The sequence below is a fragment of the Takifugu flavidus genome, chromosome 12, assembly GCF_003711565.1.
Source record: "Takifugu flavidus isolate HTHZ2018 chromosome 12, ASM371156v2, whole genome shotgun sequence".
NCBI lineage: Eukaryota > Metazoa > Chordata > Actinopteri > Tetraodontiformes > Tetraodontidae > Takifugu > Takifugu flavidus.
The window spans coordinates 3,208,285-3,227,756 of record NC_079531.1 but is presented as its reverse complement, the minus strand read 5'-3'; the positions used below and the strand labels follow the sequence as shown (position 1 = coordinate 3,227,756).

Genomic DNA, 19,472 nt, shown 5'->3' with positions numbered 1-19,472 from the left:
CATTAAAATGGTCGTAGGACAAATGCTAATTTTTTGTGTCTGTTGCTAAAATTTATCGACCTAAAAGGTTAGGTTTGTTTTGTTTTTTCCTCAATTTATTCTCCTAATTAAACAGACTTTGCAGAGATCTCCCCCTGACCTACATGAGCGTTTTAAACATTAATTGCAAAACAATCTAAATTAGCATATCACCAACACGTGTCCAGCAGGAGGTTGGATAAGGGGAGGAGGGGGCATTTTACAAGACAAGTAAGCATAGTTTCACCCGATGGGAACTCAGATTCCTGTCCACTCTTAACTAAGTGAGGACGAGCCCCCCCCCTCCTTCAGCACCAGTGAGGCGGGATGTTCCTGACGCGCTCACAGGCGGCGGCAGCGGTCAAAGCGACGCGCAGCTCCGCTCCGCTCGACGCGCAGCGCCGCCACTCAGCTGCCTGAAGCGGAGGAACAGACCCGCCGCCCGCGGGAGGAGAAGCAGCCCGACACGGACAGGGATGATATCTCCATAGTGGTCTGCTGTTGCTGGAGGATATATTGGTAGTGTTTGAGCTGGGTCCAGATCAGCGGACCTGGACTTGGTCTCGGCAGCACCGCTGTCGTTCAGGTCGGGAGGAGACGTCAGCTGAGCCCTGAAGGAAGGTAAAGTGACTCTCAGAGTGAGTAAACTAGGATTCTTTATTGTTTGCATGTGTGTTGTGGAGATGGAGCTGCATGACTATTGTCAGTACATGTGCCGAGGAGGAATTCCATCCCACAGGTGACCCAGACTTTCCTTTAGCTTTAGAATTTACTCCCGCCTGTCTTTTTGGTTTCTCGTTTCTCTGATCCGCGTTTGGTGGGTTTTGTTTGTTTGCTTTTTGGCTGGATATTGTTGAAATTATTTCCTTAACATAAAAGACCCCCCCCCCGCCCCCCCATTCAAAGAAATATAAAATAATAATAATAAATAAAAGCTCCTGAGCCAAGACCTCATGTCAAATTGATCATGTGTGCTGTTTGTTTTGGTCCAGGGGAAAGCGAAGATCCCTGAACGGTCTCTCCTGCTCCATAACAGATCCCAACTCAAGTGTTAGAGGTGTTGCTGCTTCAGATGGGAGCTAAAAGAAACTCGATATTTGCAGAAAAATGCCCGAGCCACATCTCAACTCCACAGCTGCTGGAGGTCCATGTAAAGGTCAGCAGAGCAGGAGGCTGTAGCGCCACACAAGAGGTTCCACAGGAGCGGGTTGATCACAGCTATGCTAATTTAGCCTGTCCATCTGTAATGTTCTGATCCAGAGACTCAGGTCATGTTAATGTGGCTTAGACGTGCGCTCTCCGCCGTTTGATCCCATTGATTTGGGTTTTCAGGGCACCGTTTGGACATGAATCGAGGATTCTGCCTTTTAATTAAGCATTTTCTTTGCATTTCTTCCTGAAGCGGGACTTTCTTGTCCACTGCAGCGACAGAATAGAGGCTGCCAAAGGAAAACACAAATCTTATGAAGTGTGTCTGCCGTCAGTAAAATCCCCCTGCTGCGGTGGCTTTTCTTCACTTTGGTAAAAGGTGTTACACATTATTGCGGTTTTGTTGCAAACGATAATTCGGGATTAAATCCTCCGTCAGTGTTCTCTGTTTCCTGTTGGCTTCGCGGCATCCGTGAGGACTCCCGGTCGGAACGTTCAGTTGTGTTTGGGATTTCAAATGGGCCACAATTTGCTTTCATTTCATTCTCAGTTGTGATCTTACTGGGGTGATGTTCCTAAAAGTTCAGCCGTAGCACATCCCCACCCCAAAACCGTATCAGCTCGGCGCCACACTCCTTGAGATTGTTTTAAAATGCTTCGCGGTATCAGCGGATCCAAGGTCAGAACATCAAGCTCAGCAATAATCAAATACGAGCTTCCTTTCTGAGGGCAGGATGGAGGACGTAACAGCTGCGGCTGCTTTTCTTGGCAGGGATTCCGGGTCAGCCTCCTGCTCATCACATGGAAATCAGCTCCGCGATTGCAAAGACCTGCTTTAAGATGTTTGTCAATTTACTCAGAGGATGGGGGACGGAGAGGCTCAAATTTAGAGCTGTACCCTCCACTTGAAGAAAAGCATTATTGACAAGCGCGAACAGACATGTATTTAGCTTATGGCTAATTGAAAATGACAGCTCTGCTGGAAGGTAGCCCCAGAGACGCTGGAGAGGAAAAATTAATACCAGGGTTGACATGATGGAGCGCAGGGATAGAACGTGTCTCACATGTGTCTCACAGAGACAACAACACCCGAGGGAAAGTCCCTCCAGGGAGCGACTGCAGACCGATAAAGGGAAAATTGACAAAATTGTTTTGCAGATTCGACGTCATCAGCATGTCTGTAACGTGAGTGGCGAGGTGTGGTTTCACACTCGGAAGGCTGAGGAAGGAGGCACAAAGGCTAGAGCGCCACATGTTTACCCCTCTGTTGCAGTGACAAAAGAAGTGTGTGTGTGTGTGTGTGTGTGTGTGTGTGAGTGAGTGAAAGAGAGAGAGAGAGAGAGAGAGAGAGCATCCTGAAATATATAAACAGCTCTTTTTTGGTTTCCTGAGATGCAAGAGTGTAATTTTCCTCCCAAAATGCAATTTCTAATCAAAGTCTCCCTCAAACAGATTTGTTGGATGAGAAAATGATTGTATCTAAGAAGTGTTGCTATTCCTAACAGTAGCAAACCTTTCCGCGGGTGCCTTTTTATAGAGCAGCTCTCTGAGGGGGCCCCGCTTTTCTTCCACAGCACAAATATCCCCCAGGACTCATCTGACAACTTAATTTATATAATTGTTTCAAAGCATCTGCATTAGAAAGATTGACTGCCCACAACCCCCCCCTCCCACCTCCTCCCAATGTGTCACTGCTGTGAATGACTTGATTTTGACGTCCACTGAGTCAAACACATGATTTTAGGGCACGTTGAGGCTGTCGCATGAAACCATGTGTGAACCACAAAACAAGGACGCTTATTCGGTAATTGTGGCCCATCCACACAGCCTTTCTCTCCCCGTTTGACACGCAATTTTGTTGTCAGAAACTGATGTAATGGGCTTAAATTTATAACAGCGCACTGGAGTGGCGGTGAAGGTGTCGCCAGTGTCTGCGGCGCAGCAGCTGGAAGGTCCCGCGCTGCCAAAGTGTTGCTAATTCTTTAGCTTTTTGAGTGACGCCACCATAACACTGTAACTCTAAATGTGCAGAGCACGCTATTCTAACAGGGTTGTGTCAAACATATTGTGGAGGAAAGGCAACCAAAAATAGCTAAATCTTCGATTAAACACACGCTGTGCTTCTCAGATGCTATGCGTCTGACACGCTGCCACTGAACTCTGCCAGAATAAATCCATGCCTTGGCTCTGCAGCGGAATTCTGTGGCCAGTTCCATTTCAGAGGTCTAAACAGGTAAACAGGGATATATAAGCAGTGGCAGAATTGGAGTTTTATTGTCGCCCAAACCACATTTCCTTGATTGACAGTCTGGAATTGTGTGTCTCTTCAGGACTTGGCTAATGTCTTAACTTGAGAACAGTGACAATCAGTTCAGAATAGAAACGCAGAAGTAGGTTTGATGTAGCTCTAGTGAGGGAGAGTGGAAGGGAGAGACTAGTGGTGATGCTGGTGAATAACTGGGATGGAGGGGTTTTTTCAGCAGGCAGCTTTAGGTTTTATGTGACAGTAAAGGCCCTTATCTTCCAAGGCCACAGCGAAGCACTGCACTCTTTGATTTATTTTTATCTTTCCAGCGTCTAACAATCACATGTTTTAGGCAGATTAGTGAGATGAAGGTGTGAAAATGGGCTTTTGGGTCTTAAATACGAGCCAGAAACTGAGGCAAAATCTGCATGATGCTGATAGTACGACTGAGAGATTAGTAAAAATGACTGTCTCCGATTTGACCTTCAGAGGGAGGTCAGTGAAAAGAGACAGTGAGGAGAACAAGATTTATGAGGTTTGTTCTTGTGTCTGCACAGCAACCTTGATTTTTCATGTGTATCTTTGCATAGAAATCACTTGAGTCCCCTAAGAAGGCTGGGGCCAGGCTCCTCTCCTTCTGTCAGTCTGCACAGAGAGACCGAGCGTTGAGTCGAGGGCTGTGAATGCTCACCTCGTATTTGCTATAATATCCTATTATGTGGATTTGCCATTTTAAAGCCTGATCTTTAACCCCGATGAGATCATCTGCAGGCCCAGCAGGTTAACGGTGCCGTTTGTGCGCTCATTAGCGCCTAATTGCATCTCAGGCTTGTAAACGCAGATTTCAAAGCAAACACGCGCTCATTACACCATTTTCACTATCCGAAGTCACACTTTGAATCGGTGTTTGGGTTTTAATGAAGGGCATTGTCACCTGCGGTAAGATGATGAGTTTTCCCGTTGTTTTAACTGTGCCATTATTTCTGCTTTGAAAGGTTCTGTTTCCTGTCGCTATATTAGTTATTTTACGTTTAAAACATTGAAGTCCTCCTTCCTCTGCTGCTTTCTCAGTTTTTCAAACTCTGGGGATGCGCTGCGTGTCTGCTGCAGCCCACGGGGCTGTTCTGAGAGGAAAGCAGCAATGGCGTGCATTTAAAGAGGCAGAGGAGTGTTTTGGGTCACCTTTCTTACCGCACATTCATCCCGCAGCCTCATGATGAGTTCCTACGTTCCACTCTCATGCTTCCTTTCTCCCAGGAGATGAAATGTGTATGGAGGTATCTGTCAGAGTACAGCTAACAGTGCCGCTACGCCCGGCTGTACTGCTGCTGTACTTCCCTGTTCATTGTCTTGTGACAAACGCTGGGTTTATTTTAGTCAAGTGAAAACGGTGCCGCTTTGTTATTTTCAATATCATCTTAACGCGCAACAGCGCGGCCGTGCTGATGTTGTCTGAATGGGCGCTGATTGATGTTTTTGCACGATTTTCTGTGGAAAGTCTGTTGATATCACTGGAGATAGATGTAATGTGAACTGGAATAATAACCGAGACAATAGCCTCTCACTCCGCTAATGCATCAGTGATATGAATAAGCTTCATAAGGCACCAGGGAAGGACAGACGCTCTGATGCGTTTTGCAAAAAATGAAGGAAGAAAGCTTTTATGCAAAGCTACCGTGGAGTGTCGAGGCCTAAATGTTTACTCTTCACAAAAGCTTTGCCAAATGGGATGAAAATGTTGGTTTGTGGTCGTCTCAGTCTGCGCTCTGATTTATTCGCACGGTGACATTTTAATTTACGAGCCAAAGTTTTCTCTTCCTTCTCACCTATCAAAATGATCAACACTTTAAATGTGATCAGATAAGCATCCTGCGAACACCAGGATGACTGGCAGCCTAATGAATGGCCTCATTTTCCTCAAGTCAGGCAGATCAATAACTGTAATAGGTGGCAGATATGGAAGATTTTGGATGACAAACAGCGTGTAAACGAAACCATGGAGGCCAGAGGACGTATTTATTGTGCCGTTTTAACATTTCTGGGTCTCTGACGTCTCCAGCTGACTTCCCCTTGTACTCAGCCTTGGTGAGTTGTATCCAAACATCATTAATTAGTGTTTTATTGACACGAGAACAAATGGCCTCATTGTGTGATCAGTGGTTTTGAGCTGTCTAGAAAGTTTTAAAAAAAAGCTATTTTGAGCGAAAATGGTCAAAAAAGCTTAGTTTCTAATTCTCTGGATGCGTTGGTGGTTACCATGGCTCCACTGCATGGTGTCGTCACCAGAGGGTCACACTCGTAACACGGATATTTTAGTGTTTGTGCAGTGGGGGGTAGTGTCGGCGCAGCTTTGGACAACAAATACCGCTAAATAGTTCTACTGTCATAGTTCTAAACTCCCTAAAAGAAGAGTATGCATTTCCATGGTGATGTTGTCACATTGTCACATTTCTTTTAGTGTAATTGGTTCATTTTAACACATTTTTAAATATTTTATTCATTCTTGGGTCCAGAAAACCCTCCCCCATGTATTGATCTCTGCAGTATTTACTGCAATGAATGATTAACAACGGTAGTGGCCAGTGTAAACAGGAGAGAGGACAATGAGACGTGCAACACAATGAATATTCCAGATGTGCGAGACAGATGGGCCCTCGCAGCTCCGTTTCAGCAGCTGTTGTGATTTCTCTCTCACTTGTGACGGCTTTTCACAGTCACAGCGCTGCCTCTGCTCCGTCTACCAACGGGGCTCTTACAGGAGGAAGGGATTTTCAAAAGCACCGCTACAAACCCGCTATGTATGTGGTCCATAGTATAGTTACCATAGCAACTCGTGCCCCGCTGATTTGAGCTAGAGAAATCAGGTCATTTGGTGGCAGTGTTAAATGTGACCTTTAATTCCTCTCTGAACCTGGACCTGGATGTGTTTTCGTTCATCCTCAGCCAGACGTTCATCTTATTCAGGAGTTAACGGCTCTTCCTGTCAGACGTCGCACAAAAAAAAAAAAAAAAGGTCAAATCATCAGATGTTTGAAACAAGCGTCGGAAGTTTGCAAGTAGGAAATGATCCGCGAGTCGGTGCCTTCACATGTCCTGTTTTGTTCAGGTTCTCACTTGCTGTTGCGTGCATGTACGTGCGCGGATGCAGGAGGTCCCTCTGTGCCTCATTTCTCCTCCAGCTGGGAAACAATTGCCTGAGCAGCTTCTCGGACAGGCCTCTCTCCTCTGACGCTCTGTCGGATTTCGTTTCATTTGCTCAAAGAAATCAAAAGTTGGGAGAAGAAAATCAGAGGAAAGCGGAGAAATTTCGGAACGTAAGCTGGGGGGGGGGGGGGTGGAAGGAGGGATCGAGATGTGCATTTTAAGACAGATTCAGAAATTGATTTGCAATCTAGTTTTTAAGGATGCGGCCAAAGTTAAACATCGATTCTAGAAGTGAAGCATAATGGATCCCGGTCGCTTGAGAGGATATTGAAATATTGATTTCTGTATCTACTCAAAGTGAGACGGTGATCAATTAAATGTCTTTGACATGTATTTCCTGTCTAAATTTGATTTCATTTTGCAGAGTTTGTCCAAAAACATGCACCTTAGTTTAAATGGAGACTGTGAACCTGGCGTGAGCCAACCAGGGTTCACTCCTGCTCACACCTACTGTTTGTTCCAACACCCTTCTGGACCTGTGGAGGAATGAGGGAGGGTAAAATAATAAAAGAGAAGGCATAAGTAGAAGAAAATAAACATCTGGATTGAAAAGGCTTCCATCAATACTGCTGTAACGAGAGTGTGGTTATTATTGTATGCACCATGCAGCCTTTTTTTACATACTGCGGTGCCTAAATCTGTGAACGTGTTTGCGGGCTGCTGAGCTGTTTTGTTCCACGCTTTTGTTGTCTCCCTTTCTCTCTTAAACAACAGTTTGTTCTGCCGCCTTGTTGCGCGTAGACCTGCCGTATTTACACTGCGCCGCGTTCCCTTTCGCTTTTATGCGAATTCACTCAGAAATCTCGGTTAATTCATTAAATTTCACTGATCACAGAGCAGCAGATCTCTGGTGAAGCAGAATCAGCCGTTTTTATCCTTCAGCAGCATCAAGAATTTTCTGCTCATCCCGCTCCCCCCTTATTATTTTTTGGATACGCTTAAAAAACAAAAAACTCCCATTTTGATCACATCAATCTTTCAGCCATGGTTACTTGCTGACAGAAAATTAAAAACTATTGATAAAAACAAGTCTCCATCTGAGTCTTTTTTTGTTAACGTTATTTCTTTTTTTTGGGAAGAAGCAATTTTTGTCACTGGCATTTATAAAAAATCAAAAAGCTGGAGTCTGTGACAGCTGAGGTGTTAGCAAAACATTTATCTTGGTCCCACCTGCTTACCGTCACTGTCAGAGATCTTTGCCGAAAAGGTGTCTAAAGTTTCAAAGCCCCTACGTTTTATTTTTTTTATCGATTAAAAGACCCCTCAGACACTGTTTCAGTGGTGCTGTACAACATGTTGGAGCTCTCGGTGAGTTTAGAGTGCTGTCACTCTGCCTGCGTGTTCTGCAGCTCTAAAACATGCGAGGGAGATCTCGCTGAACTCGCTGAAGGGGTTTGAGTTTGGGCTGAGATGCATTTTCAACTCTCATGGTAATTATTATATAGGCTGATGATTATTCAAATGCTTTCACCCGTTTCTAGTGTTGTTTCAGTCTTTTGAGCATTTCGCATCTGTTTTGGCTCGGATGCAGGTTTAGATGGAACAAGGGCTGTTTTGTGGGCTGCACACATGTAAAATAGCACACTGAGTCTCACACCACAGATGTTGGTTTTGCATCTGCGTGGAATTAAACATTTAAATGCCCATAAGCCCCAGCTATGATCGCAAATGTAAATTCTCCTTCAATTCTTAAGGAACCAAATGTTCAGCATTTTAAGGCAGCAGCTTTTGCACACCCCCCATTTAATGATCAGAAGTTATTCTAACATCGAAGCTGCAGGAGAAGAGTTGGAAGACGTGATTGGAACTGTCTGGAATTGTCATCGATCAGTTTGGAAGATTGCTGCTTCTTTCCTCACGCTGGTGGCTGCTAATGCTGCATTAACTGGCACCAGCTATTAAAGTCTTGGAAGTGTTTCTCATGGCTGTCTTTTCCCACATAGACAGTAGCTGCATGCAAACCTGCCCTACAGTCACCCTCCTCTCTTCGGTGTCTGTTTCTGTGCGGCTCCAGCATTGTTGTGGTGTGAAAATGGCCTCCAGGCCTGCAACATTCTGGTTGGCTCTGCCGGTAATTTAAAATTTAGTTTTTTAATTGCTTTTTCCATTCTCAGCTCAATTAAACTGTCATCTCTGTAGTGGAATTTGGAGGTTTACGTGATGCAGGTAAATGGCCGATGTCATTAAGTGATAAGTGTCTTTTTAATCTGGTGCAATATGAGTGCAATTTATTTGTTCATTATTTTGTCTGTTTGAGACTGTTTTGTGGCGGCTTTCGGCTGGCTTTATTCTGATTACATTGTTCTGTGAACAACACATTTTGATGTGCAGAACTTCTCGACTGCTATTTTCAGCATGAAGGTGCAAAGTAACCTGCAGGAAATGAGTGGATACTTCACGTACGTGTGGCAATCATAATTATCATGCTGGAAAATCCACCTTAAATTTTACTTTAGTATTGTCACTGCATCAAATGACCTGTTGGCCAATGACAGAATCGTGTGACCTGTATCACTTGTGAACTGTAGAAGACACCGTTTCCTCTGCTGACATAAAGAACAAATGCATTAGCAGCTGAAATGGAATTTCAACGTCGTTATGTGTCAACGCTCCGCTGTGACGCTGTTGAACTTGGGTCTTTACTCGACAGCTGTGCTGTTAAGCTTTTAAGCCATATGTGGCGCAATTAAAACTAGTTTTAAAAGTCTTTTATTATGGATATTACAAAAGGTTGTTAGTTTAGACTGCATTATCCTGTGTCATCAGCCAGGATAGACATCCTCTGATGGAGCCACTTTCTATCAGAGGGCCCAGAAATGTTCACGCACCAACAGGCCGAGTGGGTGTGATGTCATGACGCAACGGTGAGCTGAATCAGCTGATAAAGGGCGTCACTGTGGCTAATATATCTCTTCTGACATTACCTGTCCACTAGATGTCCCCAGATGTTTTTACACACGGATCTCAATGCGCCATCTTTCCTGGAAGGACCTCATTACCATCTCTGCACCTGAACCTTATTACCCTCATTAGTCACTCATTCATATGTGGGGGAGCCAAGGAGTGGGGGGGAGGTCTCGTAGGGGATCTGCTATCTCTCCGCGTCTGTATCGGAGTCTGTCTCTGCGCTGCCTAAATGCCTCAGTTGGTAACAACACAGTGATTTATGAGGCTGATATGATCCAGCTGACAAAGATGAAATGGGAGTGGGCCCCGAGAAAGAGAATGCCACCAATAATACATCAGGTAAAATGAGGAAAAAGAAAAAGACTACTGATGAATTCAGATTAAACACATTAGTTACAAAAAGGTGGAAAAGCCTAAGAAAAGGGAAATCGCTTCAGAAGAGGTTTTTTTTTCCTGTCTCAGGATGCAAAACACAGCCTTACATTAGTGTTTAGTTAACAGGCATAGCCGCCAGTTTAGCACCTTAGTCGTGCAGCACGAGCCACCGAAGGTGGAGTTAAAGCTGAACAGCTGTTTAGCACAGTCAGACGTAACAAGGAAATGCTCTTTAAAATCAAAGTCTCCTTAGGTTTTGCTCTCTCTTGCTAGTTAAAAAATAGAATAAAAATGAATAAAATAAAATCGACACACCCAACCTGCAGTGAGGTAGAGGCGTGAAGCCATAAATGCATGTATGTTAACAGGAAGCGTAATAAAATAGATAAAGTGTGTACCTGCTGACCTCTTTAAGTCGTGACGACAAATTTACGATCCTTTTGAAAGGGCCGTATACTTTTTTATTTTTTATTTTTATACATGTTTTCAGTCCCTAATAGACTTTTCAGTGGTATATGTGCTCCCTTGGCAACCATCTTGTCCTCAGCTCACTGTAATTCCCTTGATAGCCTCTGCAGTGAATTCCACATTCTAATGACTTCACATCCCATCATTTAGAAAATAATGTGCATTATTCTTCTGTCTAGAAGTGACAGAAAAGCAGCGATGTAACAGTGAAAGAATAGAATAGTTTTACATATTTTTTGAATTTGATTGTACCAGGTTCTCTTTTTTTTTTACCCACAATACCTTTCCAGTGCTTTCTGTCCTGTATCTTGCGTTCTGCCCTCCCCGTGATCCCCGACAGCTGCAGCGGTGATAAACACTCCAATGGTTTATTCCTCTCCCCCGTCCTGGAACGAATGTCATTTCTCCAGCATCAGTGTGCTTCCCTTCACCGATCCTTGAACCAATGGAGGATTTTAATAATCTCATACAGCACAAATGCAGCTCACGATGATAGAAGTTTATGAAATATGCCTGACTTTCCTGACAGTTGCACTTTTATTGGCACAACAACTTCTAAAATGTCTAATTTCCCTTCCACTTCATCGCACCGTCCAGTTGCTGGAGAGTTTTTTGCACTTTCTTTTTGTCTCGAGCTGTCACTCGACACACGTGTTATTTTGTCACTGTTAAACGCTTCCAGCTCCATTCAGGTGTGCACTTATTTCATGGTGAAGGCAGTTATTGCCCGTGTCACTACTCCCTGAAGTAATTGTCTTTTGATTGAGGTCATCAGGGCAATTAAAACTATTGAAGAGTAAAACGTGGCAAACGAGGCTCAAGATAGCCTTCACAAGTAGAACAGATGATGTCTAGAGTGTCTTTTACAACTGCGATTGAGTCTGCAGTTTCTGAAAATGAAAACGTATCTTTCTTCACACTCGGGCACATCTGTTGAGAAAGCACACGCGCCAAAGCTTCATCACAGAAAATAATCATCTAATTAATCACTTTCACCGCGTTTTTTTTTTTTTTTGCTATGTCTCCTTAATAATCAACCTCATATTGTTACTGAATAGTTGTTGGATGCCATTTTATTCCACTTCAGATGTTCACTGAGGAGATTTTTTTTCATACTAAATAGGTTTTGAGTGGTATTCAGACTGATTTGCTGAGGAAATAATGGGGCCATCAGGCAGCAACGTTTAAGACTCCTCAAGTGAAACCTGAATCGTGATGTCACTGTATGCCTTTCTTGCCACTGATTAAGAAAGACAAACCTAATAAATGGCGCTAGGCTCAGAGGAGTTTTCATTTAATACTACATCCAAATGAATTGTACTTGCATAGAGGGCTGTGGAAAATATCCCTGTGTTCCAGTTATATCGCCTTCAGGACACTCATTGTCCCAAGAGTTGTCATCATTCTCCAAAACAGCTCCAGGAGCCGTCTGTAAATGACATCATCACTCCAGTTTGTCTCTCTGCTCTCTGACCACATGCACGTTATTGGTCTGCATGTCTTCAGAGAGGGCACTTCAGTGTTAAGTAGACAAATAAAATAAAACGACTGCATATTCTGCTTTCAAGCACGTCCACAGGTCGGGGAATATTTTGCTAGATTATTGGCAGGTTGTGAAGAACCACTGATGCACAAAAGAGCAAATGCTGTATCAGGTATAACAAAATCTCAAATAGTGTTTAATCATGAGGTAAAGTCTGCAAATGCACACCGTTACTTCTATTTCTTGCTTGCACGTGTTTCTAAAATCGAGACTGGTCCTGTTCTTTATTACTCATTCATACCAGATGGGGGGAGGATTATCTGAGAGCTCAGATTGTCGGCTGGGGACACTTTAGGGTTTTTGTCAGTTTAATTTTCAATCCTCAAAGATGAGGTTTAATAATAACATACAAAATTAGTCTGACCACAACAGGTCCCTATGCAAGGAGACAAAATCTGTCAGAAGCTGCTTCCATGTTTGTTGGACATGCGTGTGTGAAAGCAATCAAGGTACCGATTCTGCCACAGGCTGCAGCTTTTAAATAAAAAATATAGAATATAGAATAAAAGTCTCTCTATATATATATAGACTTTACTCTTTAAATCACGGATGTGTATCTGACAGACAAAGGACACAGTTTAGGGAGGGCCTTTTGTTTAAAGATGTACGGGAGCGACGTGTTTATCTGTGCTGCTGACAGGACCCGATGTGAGAGAAGGTGATGTTGGCACTGCTCACAGATCCGCCAGCTGCTACTCCAACACCTCTGTCTTTATGGATGCTGTTTACCCCCCCATCACAAGACCACGTGCCCTTTCTAGGCAGACAGCTCCTCAAGATTGACACGTCAATGGCAGATGTTAGCGAGACAAATCAGTGCTTCAACAGAACCTTTACTGGAGCTTTGATTCTACTTAAATCCTTTTTAATAAAGGGCTTCTTAACCTTCTTCTTTTTATTTTTTTTAATAAAAGTGATATTTTAGTGTTGATATTCACAGCTGAACTGGAACCAATAGAGTTTAATTTGATTGTCAAAAAAAAGGAAAAGTCCTTATTTTGTGCTGCATATTACCTTTATAAGGTTACACTTATAGTCAGCATAGAGAGTTTAAGCACCTCCATTATGACATGTGGAATTATTTGCAACACGGTCAATAAATACAGAAAACCCACCGTGAAGTTTGTCTAGCTATAGACTAATGTCCATCAGATTTATGGAGTTTGCAAAGAAATCATAAATGGAATAAACAGTCCCGCCTTCCCTGGCTGAAGTCCAGACCTCGGAACACATCCCAGCAGCAGGTCTGAGGCGCAGTTATGCAGGCAGTAAAGAGGAGGACACAATAGACTGATTTTTGCTTCACCGCCATCCTTTGTCCGATTTCACACCTGCACCCGCTGGGACCTTCCGAGCTTTTCCGCCTTCCAGCCTTGATCTCCTGGATTTCTTCTCCTCCAACGTCTGGTGGGTTTGGTCCATCTGGGTGAACACTCAAATTGTGCTTTGGGAACGTCCAAATGGACTTTTCCTCAATCCGTACTGCTGAGCTCTGTCCACTGCAACATAGAACCACAGCGGCGCTCCAGAGAGTGAAAGTTAGGCACTCAAAAGTTTCCATATTACCATAAATATGTTGTACAAGCATCTTAGCATTTTTCCAACCAGAACTCATTTTAACAGTAATTATAACTCTTCTACTTATAGTTCTTCTGCTCAAAGGTACCATGATTATGAATGGATGATTATTTTTCCATTCATTCAACTTAATCTGATGCACATTGAAGGAGCAGTGATGCATTTTTCATTCAGTTTGCAGACCAGGATTACTGGAGGGTTAGTAGACCCCCCCCGCAAAAAAGAAATGCACGACATCTCTTGCTTTGATTTGCTTTGATTCCAATGTGAGAGATATGAGACGACCACAGCGCAGTACTACTGCATTATTATTTTGAAGCAGGTATACAGGCTGTAGTAAATTTAATGTATTTCCACAATTTGTGGTAGATGCTCTTGATGTATTTCTCTAAATATACACTTGTTCACAATTATATCAACAACGTGCTATTGTCTTGCTTGAATAGATGTAATATCCCAGCCTCATACCTTCTGTTATCTGTTGGCAGACAGACATGTACATACAACTACTCATGACATGAACACGTGCATACTATACTGATTACATTTGTCAGAGAGATTTTGTGGTTTAATTACTTAAGTGTCTAGTAAGATGTGCTGTATCTAGTAGTGGGTTTGTGGAGCCTTCAGCAGCTACATGATGTCTGCATCTGCCTCTTATGTAGCACATTTGTGAAAACAGCCCCGTCGCCAGGATGAGGCATCACTGCGAGTGCTGTCAGGGCACTCCGGTGCGCCTTGTGCTGTAGCTCATTAATAACCATCTGGAGGAACTCTGATTGCCTTGTCAGGAGTGCAGCAGAATCGTCCTCCGCAGCCCAGAGTAACCCGTCAGTGTAGCACACTGGGAGAATTAGGGCATGGAATAAGGCGCAACTTTTCTTTCATGGCGTTTCTGTGAAGATATACAGGTTGTTGTTGCTGCTTAAAAAGTGAACCGTGTAGTCGTCTTTGAAGTATTTTTATTTTAGATGTCTTGCTGCAAATGCATTTTATGTTTTGTCTGAATGACGGCTGAGGCTGAAGTGCTCTGTTAAAGTATATAAGAGGCGTGTAGCCCCGATAAAAGCAAGGTTCAAGTAAAGTAAGGGAGGCCAGGAGTACTTTCTTCAAAAGTGCAGTCTGCAGAAAGACTCTGTCTTGACAGCCAACCTTAAGCTGTCCTCAAGGGAGCAAAGCTAGTGAACTGTCCTCATATCGTGCTAAAAACATCCACCGCCATTTAAAATATAATCACCTTTTGTGCTCATGATGTGAAGAGATCTTTTACATTTGGTGGGATTTCATGTCTGAGCAGACCGTTCTCTCCTCCTTTTCTCGCCACCAAATAAACCACAGGAACGAAAAGCTGATGGTGGACCGTGGCTGCTCTTAAATTGACTGTTGTTATCAATAAAGGGAGGTACTACGTCTGGGCAGCACAGCGCCATGGTGATTTTCTTGTATTGCAGACACAGCAACTCTAATTTTGCCCTCGGCCCTCACAGCTGTCGTAGAGTCTCCATTACTCCAACCCCTGCTGCATTAATTATGACATCCTCAATAAAAATTAGCCAGCCAGTTTGTGAGGTAAACGTGGATGAGAGAGTGGACGTACATTTAAAAGAGACTAAAATATATGTGATAAATAATGTGAAAGGCTGCAGCAATGGACGGATGTGATGAGGATAAGAAGGTGGGCAGATATTAGAGGCTTCATCCTGTAGGCTGACACAGCAGGGATATTTTCAATTAGTATAGTTTATATTCAGAACTGCGTCTGTCAATACAGCAACAATAGTTCTGTCTTCTTTGTGTCCGCGGTTTTGTCCTGAAGACGTCCATTGTGTCCGTTTCTCCCTCCATTGTTGGAATGTTTGCTGGCACCATTCCTGTTGTCACTGAACCGGATTACAGCAGATAAATAATGTGCCTGCATGAGTCTTAGCTGTGTTACTGGCTGATTGTGGCTGGCTTTGTTTTAAAGTGAATGGCTGTTTGACTGGAGTTTCTGGTGAATGTGCAGATAAGTGGAAACGCAATGATGCCGTAACTCGGCGAAATCCGTGCAGGCACAGGTTAACCTGTCACCGAGTTCTTTTGCTTTTGCCTCCAAAAGTGCTGAGGGGAAGAAAACCACAGGAAGCAATCAGGAGATTTACATCATTAGCGCGGATATTGTTTATGTTGCATCTTTTCGTGATCTGAAACGTATGTGTGGTGTTTGCGTTGATAGCCGGAGTTCTGGTTCCTGTTTTGGATGCACAGCAAATCTAAAAACAACCCAAAAACACCCGAATGTTTTTGTCTCCCAGGAGCAGCTTTAATGAAGAAGCTGATCTGCTAACATTGCTGCACAAGGGACCCTTCCCAACAACATGGGGTCACCATGGAAACCATTTCTCCTTTTGTCTGTCATCAGTGGCCTTTCAGGTAAGAAATTCAAAACATCTCTTTATATATGCAGTTTCTGTCACTTCCTGTTGGTATTTTCTCCCCTAATTCTGGAAACAATGATTTAACGCATGAGCAGTAACCCAGCACCTCACTACATCACGTGAGTGGATGTCCTTGTTTCAGGCTCTGATAAATATGATTTATTACGTTATAAATGTTGTACATAATTGTTTAATACATTGTTGTGTACATTAGATTGTAAGTTTTAAACCATGGAGATAATCCCGAGAGAGACTCCACCTGCCATTATGTGGGTTGGAAGGTGCACCTGAGCCGAGCTGTGACCCATTAATAAGTCATTACACCTACTGCCACCCTCTGATTCATGGAGGTCTCATGAATGTGATTCATCTCACCTGGGTAAGAATGTCAAGGTGGTATTTTGGGGTGGCTGAAGGTTCCTGAGCCAGCAGCTGTCAGAGGGTGGTTGCTACAGTTTTTTTTTTTTTCAAATTAATTAATTCCTCTTTCAGACCATCTGTTCCCCAAAATGTCAACTTTTGTATCAAAACATGTGTGTCCTTTAGCACACAAGTTGAGTCTCTGAACTCATCTCTGCTCCCTGCACCTCTGCACCCCACACATCTGGATCTGGTCTTTAAGGGCTTCATTTTGGACAAATGGCACACTTTAGTTTGAACAGGTGATTCATACTGTAAAACATCATTTTCTTTTAGTAACAGCCAGCTATCATTAATAAGCTCTTTTCTTTGTCAATACTGTACATTAATTTACAGATGAATTACCAATAAGCGTCTTACTGCAAAAATGAGCAGTGTAACTGTACTGCTTCTTATCACTTAGTCTCCAGCTGCCCCTCTGCTGCAGGCAAGCTACTTAACAGGGGTTTCACATTCCTTTTCCAAAGTTACTCACCCATTAATTACAGTTTTTTTTTTTTTAATAACATCTTAGTGCTTTCTCGTGATAATGATTGTACCAGGCATATGCTGATTGCACTCCTGTTCATTCATTTAACTTCCACCTTTTCTACATATTTACATTCTTACAGAGTCCAAATGAAAACATGGGAAGAAATTTCATGCACGTGACTTTCTAATGGGTTCATCTCACTGAAATATGGTGCAGTGTGATTAAAATTCTCTCACGTTTTAAAGTGGCTCAAAAGCCACAACGTCTGGGTTCATGTTTTTCTTCACTCCATCTGGTCCACCTCTCATTGGAATACACACATTGCTTGCCGTGCAATGGTAATTCCTCAGCAAAGTCTGCGGTATTTCAAGGTTTAAAGTGTGCTGAAAATAAAATGCTGTACAACTAATGCATGCAGTAATTTTCATCAAGGGCAAAACAGTCATGCACAACAAATATGGTTGTTTGCAGGGTGGATAAACATGGCATTTATGCACACATAACAACAACAACAGAAATTCTCATATGTTTAAGAGCCCCTTTTTGAATCAGTCCCAATACTTTTACCACTGTTCCACTAACACATGGCAGACCTTCATGATGATTACTCTCCATGTTGTTAACTGAAGCATCGGCATATATTTCTGTCCGCATCTTCAGAAACGAATGGAATTTTTCCATCTGGCAAGAATCAAATTTTCTCTTGGTTGCACAGCTTTAGTCGGTAAGTTGATTAGCAGTCGTGAGCGACATAATCAGCTCCAAAGAATGTTATATTTCACACAAGCACATTTAATCAACCTGTGTGATGATGCCAACGTTTGTGCACTAGTCATCTGCTTTACCAGTTCAGAAAAAAAAGCGTTTGCCTGGATTTTGTGTTATTACTTGGTAACTGTGTTAGATTAACAACGGGATCACATTTGAAGAAAGGAAAGTTTTATTATGGAGCCGGAGGCTTCACAAAGACTCCACCTGCCCTACAGATGCAGGGAAGCTCAGCTGTGGTTCTGTAATTTGACAAGGTGGAAGGAACTGTTTCAATATTCCGATGATACCAAGGATCATAGGAAAGATTGGGTTTTAGTGAGTCGTCTGCTGTGATGGGAGGTGAGGTGAGTTTGCATTTGATGTATGGATTGTTCTATCTGTAATGATATTCTGCTGAATAAATGGTCTCGGGCATAATCAGCTTCAGTCAACATAATCTGTGAAGGTCTTCATTAATCTCACAGGCTATGGTTAATCATGTCCATCTCCTCGAGCCCCCACCCATGTGTCACCTACGTGCCACACGTTATTCTAATTAATTTTTCCAGATACAGTCCCAAGGCTGCAGATGAGTCCAAAAGCTCACACTGCGGGCTCTTGAGCTGAGGCCGACAGATTCATGCCTGCAGCTTTTTTTAAAATTATTATTATCACTGCTGCAGTGTTAAAGATGCCATAAAGGACACATTTTATCTGCTAGAGCTGCAGAAGCAATATGTTTACATAGTCTATCAGAAAGTGTTTAGTCAGTTATGCTGATTTAATTAACAGGTATTTTACTTGGCTCTTTTTTCCCTTTAATCTGCAAACTGTATACTTTTAAATAAAAATTGCATCCTTATTAGCAAAAACGTTGCATCTATTGCAGGTATAAAAAGGCATTTTTGAGTTGGAACGCTGGATATTTGTTGACTCTCACTTCCATATGTGGACTGCAAACTGGCCAGCAACTCAACTCAAACTAGTTTAACATCTTCAGTGCTGTGCCAACCACATGACCTACACTAGATTAGATTTTCACTCGGTCCCCGGGTCTCCCCTCTGTTCATGGAAGACATGTCACCTTCCATTAGCCTCACCTTTACCTCTGCTCCTGGTTTTTAAAGGCCCCTGTCTCAGGCCAGTGTGAGTCTCCTCAGATCCGGCCACAGTACGTGATAAATGTGATGTTCGTGTATGCTGAATTCAGGGTATTTATGTTAAACATATGCACAGAGACAAGGACGTGCCACCAGGAACATTTGGCTTCGTGTTCTTCGTTCAGGAACAAAGGTGCCGTTGTGCCCCGAGGTGATGTGACCATCAAAACGATGTAAAGAGCCGAAACTATTTCTTTACCGCAGTGCAGCCCCGTCCACAACACTCTGGTTTTTATTTTACACTTCTGAGAGATGAGGATCAGCAGGATCTGCAGGGGTCGGTGCTTTTATCAGATCAAGTTGACAGTAAACAAGTGCCACTTCCTGACTGCTTCAGTAGTCAAAGGATGAAAGATTGCAGGCCTTTTTTTTAACCGTAATTCACACACGAGTCCATTTAAAGACTGTTCAGACCCATTTTGCGATAGTAGTGACATATAATCTGTCCGCAGTGGTACAGCAAAGCTTGTTTGTTAGTTTTTCGGGTACATTTTGAGTGTTGCGTAGAGCTATTCATCCAATTTCCGCTCTGCTTGGTTGGTGTTCAACCAGAATCACTCTGGTCTGGACTGGTTTGTGGTCTGGTTAGTGCCCAGTCAACCACAGATATGCCCATTTTTGAGGAACAAGAGCTTAGCTTGAGTGTGTGGTGAATATGTCAACCTGCAGTCTGACACATCTACTACAAGCTCTTAAACTTGAAATTAAACAGTTTGAATCTATTTTTTGTTTCACGTGTTATAATTGCATTCATCTTAAGATAATC

At 43.0% G+C, this 19,472-nt stretch overlaps 1 protein-coding gene across 2 annotated transcripts in view; it reads left to right on the top strand.

The window, feature by feature from the left end:
* Window positions 1-332: 332 nt before the first annotated feature.
* Window positions 333-19,472, top strand: part of cntn5 (contactin 5) — a 56,384-nt gene continuing 37,244 nt past the window's right edge. The window contains exons 1-2 of one of the 2 annotated variants that reach the window (XM_057049925.1): window positions 333-639; window positions 15,782-15,899. In XM_057049925.1, coding sequence (XP_056905905.1) covers window positions 15,845-15,899 — 55 coding nt within the window. In that variant the 5' untranslated portion in view covers window positions 333-639; window positions 15,782-15,844. Of the gene's footprint in view, window positions 657-15,781; window positions 15,900-19,472 lie in introns of both variants that reach the window. The other variant, XM_057049924.1, reaches the window with a different exon arrangement.